Source organism: Priapulus caudatus, unplaced genomic scaffold, assembly GCF_000485595.1.
Source record: "Priapulus caudatus unplaced genomic scaffold, Priapulus_caudatus-5.0.1 Scaffold192, whole genome shotgun sequence".
NCBI lineage: Eukaryota > Metazoa > Priapulida > Priapulimorpha > Priapulimorphida > Priapulidae > Priapulus > Priapulus caudatus.
In genome coordinates, this window is record NW_014577253.1 from 101192 (window position 1) to 112779 (window position 11588).

An 11588-nucleotide genomic window follows, 5' to 3' on the forward strand; every position below is an offset into this window, starting at 1 on the left:
CTTCCTCTTCCTCCTCCTCCTCTTCCTCTTCCTCTTCCTCCTCCACCCTCTTCCCTCCTCCTCCTCATCCTCAGGCCTAAAAAAAGACGTTTGTTTCCGCTAACCCGACCGAGTCCATTTTAAACCCCCGTGTCAAAACCTTTTATTTTGATTGGCAAAAAACAAAAATGTTAATTTAAAGCGATCATTGCGAGTTTTTTTCAGCGTTTTTCAGTGTTTATTCTCACTCTCATGATGCCTACCGTTGTTGCTTGTTTAACAGTAATTGTTTGAAATAACAATAAAATGTCTTAGAACCTCATGCAAAGACAAAATCATGCACGATTACAATTTTGCGTTCTCTTGTCGATTTTCGCTGTCATGTCTCGCACTTTCTCGCGGTACCGCGAGACGTCAACAAGGGTGCAGTAATGCAAAAATTGCACCGGAGATATTTTTGGTCAGATGTAAACACAGAGGTCCATAGTATTAGTAGCGTAACGCAAACAGGAGTGTACGGTAAGTTGTAACCTCATAAATATTAGTCTTCAAAAGTCCTAGGGACTATAACGAAGACGGAGAGAGAAGTGGATCAAATCGATATACCAACACTGCGGATTATCACACACAAATAGATGCCCCTTTGTTTTAATTATGTTCGCTTGTTTGAGACGCCATTTGTGATTTTTGAAAGTCGTGACACGAAAAAATTTATTGCTGGTATGATGTGGTCAAATCAATTTTTCTATGCTATAACTGCATAAAATCTTGGTGTTTTGAATGTTGGTGTAATCGGTGATATTTTCGCTGTCAGGCGAGACTATATTCAGCTATATTTAGTTTTTGTGAGCAAAATTCTCGCAATACTTGTTTAAAAAAAAAAAAATTAAATCCCAACGTCATATCGATCGGTGAATGCATTGATTTGACTTTGAAGTCATTATATGGGCTGTTATAAGTATAAAACACGTATTGTTACAATACCAAAAAAAAAAAATTAGAAAAAAAAAGTTTTGCCTGCCTACCGTGTCCAATTTTTTTCAGCTCGTTAGCGAAACAAATGTTTTTTTCTTAGGCCTCATCCTCTTCATCCTCATCCTCATCCTCTTCATTCTCATCATCCTCCTCATCCTCCTCATCCTTATCCTCCTCATCCTTATCCTCCTCATCCTCATCCTCCTCATCCTCATCCTCATCCTCATCCTCATCCTCATCCTCCTCTTCTTATTTTGTTTACCAATACTAATGGAATTAGTCTAGCGGTTCTATTAAAACTGTCCTAATTTATTCCTAATTTGCAGTGCATGAACTCAGTCATACAAGACACAAAGAAATCAGGACCCGGTGGACCTGATGCAGTCTTAACAGATGCGCTGAAGCCACCGGCAAGTTCTGTAACTGATGAAGATCGACCACATTTCCCTGGATCTAGATCCAGTTGGACTGAGAAGCTGGAGTTTGTTGAGCCGACCCTTTACGATGGAGTTCCTGTTTATAGAGTTCTGAATAGGGAAGGTGGCATTTTAGATTCTACCCAGGATCCGAATGTAAGCATATATCATAAATGTCTCTGGTATAAACAGCATAATCTATATATCACCGATCTGTATCTAGTCACGCGTGATCCTTTTGCAACTTACTGAGCCCTGTCGTTAATCGTTTGTAAATAGACTCATTATTATTAAAGGGACAGTAGCCTCTAGGATTTTACTGCATACAACTGTACTTACTGTATAACAAATCGTCTATACCCACACGTATTTGTTACCAGATACCTAATTTAATTGTTATAATTAATTACACATCAACGCTACGAAATTTGAACGTAGCCATGACACCCGCGACCGTGCTGCCACCCTAAAAAAGTTGCGTATCTGACAATTTATTTTGCACGTTACAGACCGAGGGCTAATCACAAAAGTGCAATTATATTTATACCTAAATGCTATTTAACCAAACGATATTCATTTTAGGGCAAATTTATCCATATTATAACTGAAACTATATGTCGTTTATAAGAGATTACAATCCTTTTGCTTTTAAATGAATAAGTAAGAAACACCCTCGGTCTGTAGCCCTTGGCTGGAAAGTGGTTTTGCGCAACTTATCAGATCGTGCGCTTTGAGTGGCGCCACCGTCGTTGTAATCAAACTGTAGTCGTTAGTTTTAAAACATTTTTTTTAAATATTTATAATGGTGATTGAACCATGAAACTTTTTATGTAGCGTAATTATAACCTAAATTAGCTGAAAATAACCCTAGAACCTAGAGTAAACTCTCCCTTTAATGGTTCTTGTTGCAATGGTGAATTTGTATCAATTTGTTAGAAAAACGAGCAAATTATCTCCCCGGTTTGTTAGTTTACGATAATGATTTATAGAAAAATAACGCTGGAAAATTGTTGAGCCTTGTACACTCTTTGAAGGCTAGTTGGTCAGTATGAGAATATTCATTGCTAAAATAAGTGCTCTTCCACCTCTCTGCACATCTGCTAGTCACGATTTGTGTGCAGAGAGGTTTCCATTACCGTCCTCGATGGCACAACATTGCTGCAATTTGGTGCAAATGTACAGTCGCATGATCATGTAATGCAGTGTCATCGTATCACATGGTGGCAAGGTCATGTACAGCTGAGTATGTCAGCCCACCTTACCCCCAGATCTTCTCTACTATTGTCCATTGGCGGCCTCTCATACTCATCATGTAGCTTTTAAGCACTGTAACGTACAACACTACAATCACCTAAAGTTAACGTTTTGGGACTCATATTTTCAGTTGTCAGAGGAGACAGTGCTTAAAATGTACCACTCCATGACACTGCTCAATACGATGGATCGAGTGCTGTATGACTCCCAAAGACAGGTAGGCTAACATCTCTGTGTGTGCCTGCATGCGTGCGTGTTTACTTGCCTGTATGCGTGCCAACGTGCGTGAGTGTGCGCGTGCATGCATGCGGGTGTGTGTGCAGGCTGTTTGTTTCTTAAGTGTCCATTTGAAATTTGTGGTAATTGCTGTTCTAGTTTCCTAATACGCTGCCTAAAATTTTAAGTAGATCTAGAGGAAACAATGTCTTTATAAAAATTTGTAGTCTGATAATGCATCGATCCATAAGTCAGCATAATGAAGATTGTATAACTATTGTTGATATACCTGTAGTTGCCTATCATAATGCAATTTTATACAAACGTTTTTATAGTTATGCTATTATTATATATGATCATTTGAAGCAAATTCCTGTCAATATGCAAAGTAAATTAATTGGATTTAGAAGAAGAAAGTGAGTTAAAATAATATCATTATTTTGTCTTTGTCAGGGAAGAATATCATTTTACATGACTAACTATGGAGAGGAGGGTACCCATATAGGATCAGCAGCAGCACTTGATCTGAAGGATCTTGTCTTTGGACAGTACAGAGAGGCAGGTAAGTATTGAGAAGCAGTAAGCAGTTTGTGCAAATATTCACCATACCTAGAAGATTAGTTGCCAAATGTATTAAATGGCACTGTTATATCAGGAGTACATGATATAAAGATGAGTATGACTCATTCAAAATGTGAAAATTAAAGATTTGCATGGCTGAGTTTACCTGTAAGTTATTGCATTAAATATAAAAATTCATAAAAGTCAATAATGTCAAAACCTCCAACTTGCACTCACACGTCTGTTATCATAGAGATATAGCTTCAGACAGCAATCATGGTTTTCCTTGTGCCTAGTGTTGTGGTAAGCAGTCCAATGCAATGGAGTAACACAGTAGGTGATGACTAATACTCTTGACGGGGTTAAGCAGGGATGCCCAGAACAAATGTTCATGAAATACAACATAAATATACAAAAGCTTATTTTTTGCTTTGGTAGTTTGATTAGCTAGCTCTTGTTACAAATTATTTTATGTTATTTGTATATATGTCACACGTCATCTTGTTATCTGCACGCCCAGCATTGGTGCAGGTCAGATCAAGTGGTCAGGCCACTACTAATCTGTAAATATCACTAGTGGAGGTGGGCAAGAAATTCTGAGTTGCATCCCTACAGCCCCATAAACTACATTAGTTATCTCCATCTGTTCAATAGCACTGTATAGGAATGCTCTTTGAAACACTCAGGAAATAACAAAAACCACGTTTGACATTCGAAGCTATATCTATATAATAGGAAAGATGTAGATACAAAGTAAAGTAAGTGTAAGTTGGATGTACAATGCTATATTTTATGTAAACAGTGTTTGAGCTTCACATAATAAATCATAGGTAAATGAAGACATACAGATGTTGAATTTTTATGTTTTCAAGCGATTGATACTCTTTTCTATATCGCATACTGATTATATATGATATCAGAAGAAGATAATAGGGAAGGAGTGTGACTTCAATAAACAAGGGAAATTCGTCATTTACTAGCCTTAGAATACCTACGATTTACTACGCGTAACTCAACCAACTTGAGCTCAATTCATACACAGTGCATTAGCCTAGCATCGTGCGAAATTGTTTCCTCATATACACCCGCAATCCGGAGATACAGACTAAAACATACGACACGATTCTCCATTCTGTTGCCAGCAAACCGAATTCATAACCCGCCTAACTTGAAACAATAGGCAGCTACTGCGATGCGGTGTGGCTCGCTGGGAGATTGGACATCGACGCAACACTGGGCGAGCTAATCTTTGACCTATTTACAGCTGGTATGCCCCCCACGCACGCACGCCCACCGCAATCAGCAGCAGCTCCAGCTCGAATCGTAGGTATTCTAAGGCTAGTAAATGACGAAGTTCCCATGTTTATTGAAGTCACACTCCTTCCCTATTATCTACTTCTGATGATATCAAGAGATATAATACTGTAATATACATGAGAATTAGACCTGTTAAATTATGTGAAATCCAACATTTACTTTCCTAGGCTTGTTTTGCTAGGGTCGTAATAACACAAGTCAAATTTGAGAGTAGGTTATGGTTCACTTGACTTTAAACATCGAAAAGGTGTGAAGAGAATCCTCTCTGAGGCTCAGCCCCCAAATAAAAATCAATAAAATAATGTAATTAATAAAAAAAATCAAAGCGCAAGATGAAGGTTCAATTCAACTATTAAATCTTCCTCATGTAAATTCTACATTGCAACATAGATATGAATACTACAGGCATTTTTATGTACGTGTTTCATGTGATTTATACATTTGTACCTGTTTACCTAATAGATTTTACTACTTGTAGGCATTCTCATGTGGCGTGAATTCCCAATGGAGCAGTTCATGAACCAATGCTACGGCAACAGCGCAGATTGGGGCAAGGGTCGACAGATGCCAGTACACTATGGGTCCACCGAACATCATTTTGTAACTATCAGCTCACCATTGGCGACACAGATGCCACAAGGTTCGGCATCATGCTTAATCGCAACCTCACAAACCACACATGTCAACCTCGCTTAATTCATATCAGACGGGACCACAAATTAGACTTAAACTGTGTATTGCGAGTTTTTTGGCTCAGAAAAACTAAATATAGCTGAATATATTCTCACCTGACAGTGGAAATATCACTGATTATACCAACATTCAAAACACCAAGATTTTATGCAGTTATAGCATAGAAAAATTGATTTGACCAGCAATAAATGTTATCACGTCCCGACTCTCAAAATCACAAATGGCATCTTTAAACAAGTGCACATAATTAAAACAAAAGGGCATGCAATTCTGTTTGGTAAATATTATTGAGTTTTTATGTCAATAATTCAGAGCACTTTCTGTCATTGTCATTCCCATGTTACTATCTGACTGGCAATCCAGAAGCTTCTCTAATAACAGACTTTACGTGGCATTAGTACTACACTGCTGTTACGCTAGTATGAACGTCTGTGTTTACACTCTGACCTGATTTCTACGGTGCGACGGTATGCACTACTGCACCGTGATAGATGTCTCGCGCTACCGCGAGAAAGTCCGAGAGATGGCAACGGTAAACAGAAACAGAACGCAAAATTGTAATCATGCATGATTTCATTGGATTTGGTGAATACGAAGGTTCTAAGACATTTTATCGTTACTCTAGACAATTGCTGTTACTCAAGCAATAACAGTAGGTATCATGAATGTGGGGAAAATACTGGAAAATTCTCGCAATACACGCTTTAATTCGTATTTTCCACAAATTCTATTTAATCCGTAGAAATCACGAAATATATAGACTTTTGCGATGCGATGAGACTGTTTCCACGCGAGCTGAAAAAAACAATGCGTCCAAGCGAACAATGCGAATGAAACAATCAGTGCACACAACAACTCATGTAAACTCAGTTGCGCGATCGGGACTTTGACTTCCATGACGACTTATGCGAATTGATGAGTTAGACGATGACGACTTATGCGAGTATTACTATTCTCAAAGATAAAATGTTGCTTGCATAAACAAACCTCCCCTACGAATTACGCGTGTCATTTTGAATTGAATAATGTTAATTGGACCAGAGAATTTTGTACGAATTACGAATTACAGAATACGAATTATACAACGGGAATTAAGGGGAATAAAGAAGAGAAATATTGGGACCACATGTTTTTGTACGGATTAGGTCATTCTAAAAAAAAAGTGATGACGAATTAAGTGAGGTTGACTGTATTATTTTATATTTTCCAAATTCCAACCGTGTGATAATGTCTATGGTCTATAGTTCATGAAATAGGCTTTGTAGATAATATGATATATGGCCCTTGTAATTCTTATAATGGCCTGCCAGAGACAATTAACATTGTTGTAGTGAATCCAGGCTGCATCATTATTTTGGTTATTAAGAGTATGTGTCAGCCAGTGGAAATTATCTCTAAACTGGAACTTGTTTTGAATTTTTTGGTATAGTTGTCCTTTATAATGTCACATTGTACAGCATGGTCTAGTAACGTACAGTGAAACACGGTTGTTGATAGATTGACTAAGTATTTTTAACCATTCCATTTTACATAACATCCGCCACTTTGTACTAATTGATTGCTTTCTTCGTTTATGTGAAATTATGTTGTAGTATTTGACACATAATTAATACACTAATTATAGTTTCACCTAATTTGAAATCTGTCTGAACTCCAGATTGTGTTCAATCTTTGTGTAACATTGACTTCCAGCTGTTGGTGCAGCGTATGCTTACAAGCGAGCAAGGAACGGTCAGTGCGTTATCACATACTTCGGTGATGGTGCATCCAGCGAGGGAGACGCTCACGCGGCATTCAATTTTGCTGCGACCCTTGATTGCCCAGTTATCTTCTTTTGGTAAGTTCTTAGGTTAGTGGGCTGACCTGCATGTACAGAATCAAATATCTGCATGTCTGTGACAACTAACCCAAATGAGTAGTGTTTTGTATAACCTGAGAATGTAATACATTGACTGAGCTGAGCATATAGTGCTACAATCAACCAGAGTGTAAAGATTTGGCTAACGTACGTCGTACGCATATTATGCTTTCATGTCTCACTGTTACACAGAAACAACATAATTAAGTAATGTTTGAAATTTTCTGTGGTCTCTATGTGTGTACATTTGCATAAGGCCAACTTCAAAATATTTCTACTTGCTGTAAGACAGATGATCTGACACAAGTATAGCGAATGGGAAAAAAAGATCTAAATTTGTTAATCTTCTTATTGATAACTACTTATTAACATGTATCATCATCTGATTTGACATGTGGTCGCATGGTCAAGTTTATCAATCATTTGTACACTTTCTATTGTGATTGTAAGTGTGTTAACTTGTGTTTTTCTTGCTAATTATATGTAGCTGTAGGGAGCATGTGCGTGGTAGGAGTGGAATAATAGATGGCAAACATAACAGATAGTTTCACTGCTCGTAAAAGAAAATGTGTGCCATCTATTTCTCATCAATGATCGTTCTCTCATTTTGTGATATTTGCAGCAGAAACAATGGCTATGCAATCTCAACACCAACCTCAGAGCAATACAGAGGTGATGGAATCGGTAAGGGATAATATTTTTAAAGTTCAATTTGTCTATTCAATGTATATTATTGTTCAATGTATATCGTATTAGAAAAGGACATTTTACTGACAAAAACTAGTTCTTTTTGCTCATGCTTGGCCAGAGTACCATATATACATCCACTTTGTTTATTCTCAGCCCCTGAGAATATTGGGTTAGTTGAGTGTAGATCACATGTGCAATAGATGACCTAACTAATCTGAGAATCACTGAACAATGTTTTGAATAGTTTTACATGGTATGTGGTATCAGATTAGTATACTATAAGCCAGTGCACTAAACTTGTTGAGTGGATGAGACAACATTACTATCATAGCTGTTAATTATTACTACATCTACCAATGTCATGGACACCTCAGATATTATATCAGCTATATCAGATACATCACTTATCACTTAGTTGCCTATGCATATCACCTGTGTTACCTATTCTATATGACATATGTTGTTATATAACATGTACATACATCTCAGCCCTCTTTGCCACCAGTAGCGAAGACCCTACTCTGTTTATTTTGCAGCATGCCGAGGTCCTGGTTATGGTATGCGAGCCATCAGAGTCGATGGCAATGACGTATTTGCAGTTTACAACGTCACTAAGGCAGCCAGAGAGATGTGTCTGGCTGAGATGAGACCAGTGCTTATTGAAGCAATGACATACAGGTATGGAGGAATTGCATAAAGCCACCGGTTTCTGGTTTCACTTTTATGGGACGAAAACAAATAATACATGCTCCAAGAACATGACTGTGATCTGCGTACCCTGGTGGTAGATGTTTTAGGACTTGGGAACGTTTTGGTAGTTTTTCAAAAGCCTTTGTAGCTGTAGCATTCAAAGAATCAATACAAGATATAGCTAAAACGAAATAGACAAAGTCATGACTGCAGAATACAACTATTCACTGATAATTATCTGATTACACAATAACTCGCTTCATACCCTGGTGTTTAGTGCCTTCATTCCTTCATGGTACACTGTGCTTGCAGAATCGGTCATCACAGCACATCCGACGATAGCTCTGCATACCGGTCAGTCGATGAGGTGCGCTACTGGGACAAGCACGATCACCCCATCGGACGACTTCGCAAGTACATGGTAAAGAGAGGCTGGTGGGATGACAAGAAGGAACAGGCATGGATGAAGGAATCAAAACAGATGGTGAGTGTTGTGCAAATCCACGGATGCCACCTGTTTCTAATTACCTCCCCCCGCGTGTCTTTGAGTGTTGGTTTGTGTGTTTGTGGGTTTGTGTGTTTGTTACCATGCACGTTTCAGTTCACTTCCGCTAGGTGCGCTGGCTGTAGACTTACAAACACGCAACCACAGGCTAAGGGGCAACCACAGTCCTCCCCCACCTGCACGCTCGCACTAATCCGGATCCAATTAATTATTTAATTAATTAATTAATTTTTCCACTTAAAATTAATTAATAAAAAATTTCACATTGAGAGAATTCAGCTGCCTTGGCGCAGGTCTGTGCTCTCCGAGTGCTCTAGTTGTAGTATATGTTAGTCTGTTATTTGTCTGTTTTCTTCTTTTTACCTTATTTACTATTCTTCTTTATCATGCAGAATAGGCACAATCTTCTCCAAGAACTTTAATTTTGTATCGGTGCCAATCCTAGGTGATTTTTCTCAGTCTTCTCTCTAGCTCTGTAGTTAACTCTATTCTCATTTGTTTTTTCTCTCTTTCTCTACCTGCTCTCTTTCCCCTCCCTCTCTCTCTCTCTCTCTCTCTCTCTCTCTCTCTCTCTCTCTCTCTCTCTCTCTCTCTCTCTCTCTCTCTCTCTCTCTCTCTTTCAGTCTCTCTGGCTTTTTCGTTCAATCTCTTTCTACCTTGCTCTCTCTCTCTTTCTTTTATTTTATGTACTCCATCTTAGTATCACGTAAATATTCTCGGACTGCTGTCGTAGACATCTGGGTCAATATATGTGGTGCCCTTGTATTGCCGCCAAAATTGTTATCTCAAAATAATCAAGAGTGCTGATTGACTGGTACGTGGCACTGCATATAACGCAGCATGTGCATGTAGCTGTCCATTATAGGTCAGTCTAGAGCACACTCAGAACGTCTGTGTGTTTCAGCCACATAAATATAATCTCATAACCTCTCACAATACATTCTGATTGGAAAGTGGTGGAAAATGTTTTCCTTACCCACCAATCTGCCCCACAAATGCTGGCCCTGGTTATCGTAAACAAGAGATATGTAATATAATGTGTCGCGGGTGACGCAGCCATTAACTGACGCTTTAACTGATATCGTTGCAGATCCTAACGGCATTCGCACAAGCTGAAAAACTGAAGAAGCCACCGATCACAGAATCCTTTAAGGATGTCTATGCTGAGATGCCTCCACACATACGGCGCCAGATGAACGAGGTGAAGCAACACATAGCCAAGTACAAAGACCATTATCCTATCGAGAATTTCGAGGAATGGAAAGAATGAGAAAAGGGAGCGAAATAAAGATCTGAAGGAGAAAGATTGTATGGACAGGCATATTGGTGCAGGCAGTGGGCAGCCAAATACTAGTAGTTATGTAAAGTTCCGATCGTTGTCTGATTAGTGTAAAAAAGAGAAAGCTATTCGATCATAAGACGCAGACTTTTTCAAACTGATGATAAGAGCAAGGAGAGTCAATAAAAAGAATTTACTGATATACTGCATGAACAGAGTAGAGAGAAGCCAAGCGTGTAGGTAGTGAGTATGTACGCCGATCTAGTGTCTACTCGATATATACCGTTGATAGAGGCAGCTGGGTTGCAGGTGAAGAAGATGAACAATACAGTGGATTGGAAATGGGCTCGAATCAGTACACTCAAAGCTCAGTCACAATTTTTTTTTCACTTATTGCATAATCACTATTTTTCAATTTACTATTTGGCAGTGATTGTTTTAAAGGAAGGACGAATCTGACGCGAATGTGCCTTTGTCTATATCATACGGGTTATTGCACATATTGAGTGTGATGATAGTTTTAAACACAGGCAGTAACATCAGGCTGCCAGAAGGTAAAGTTGCACCTGTTCTGAAATCATACATGCAGGATTTGTAAACAAGTAATCATTATAGGTTTGCCTAACATGTATTATTTGTAGTAATAATCATGCTGTAGCATTATTACTTTGTTATAGTGGTGGCTGATTAATGCTTTTGATTGTAATATAGAGCATTAGTTTATTAATAAATTGCAGCAATGCTCAGACATCTAAGACACACTAGGTACGTGTTTATCCTGATGGTTACATTTGCTGTTACCGTTACGTTTGTCGTGCCCTACTAATTCAACCATGCAATTATATAATAAGTGCAGCTATCCTAGTGTCTGGACGTTTAGGGGTAGGGTTAGGGTTTCTAACAACTGCCTTTACATTGCGAAAGACAGCGTACTTGTAAATGCCAGTCACCTATAAATGGCAGAAATGGTTGATGAACAAACATGTGGAAGAATATTCTGAACCTTGTGTTCACCTCTTCTCTGGTTTTCATCAAGTTCCAACTGTCCCAGTTATCAGTGACCACGCAGTCCATGTGAAATACAAGTATGATGTCAATAAAAACCAAAAAAACATGCCATATATATGTATGGAAAAGCAGATGCCCTGAGGCTGA

The 11588-nt window shown here is 38.5% G+C and overlaps 1 protein-coding gene across 2 annotated transcripts in view; it reads left to right on the forward strand.

The window, feature by feature from the left end:
* Nucleotides 1-11190, forward strand: part of LOC106807045 (2-oxoisovalerate dehydrogenase subunit alpha, mitochondrial-like) — a 16890-nt gene extending 5700 nt beyond the window's left edge. For both annotated transcript variants that reach the window (XM_014809266.1, XM_014809267.1), the window contains exons 2-10: nt 1281-1526; nt 2755-2841; nt 3294-3402; nt 5197-5358; nt 7104-7248; nt 7892-7953; nt 8496-8637; nt 8962-9133; nt 10245-11190. In XM_014809266.1, the coding sequence (XP_014664752.1) occupies nt 1281-1526; nt 2755-2841; nt 3294-3402; nt 5197-5358; nt 7104-7248; nt 7892-7953; nt 8496-8637; nt 8962-9133; nt 10245-10424 (1305 nt within the window). In that variant the 3' untranslated portion in view covers nt 10425-11190. The remainder of the gene's footprint in view (nt 1-1280; nt 1527-2754; nt 2842-3293; nt 3403-5196; nt 5359-7103; nt 7249-7891; nt 7954-8495; nt 8638-8961; nt 9134-10244) is intronic.
* The last annotated feature ends 398 nt before the right edge of the window (nt 11191-11588 follow it).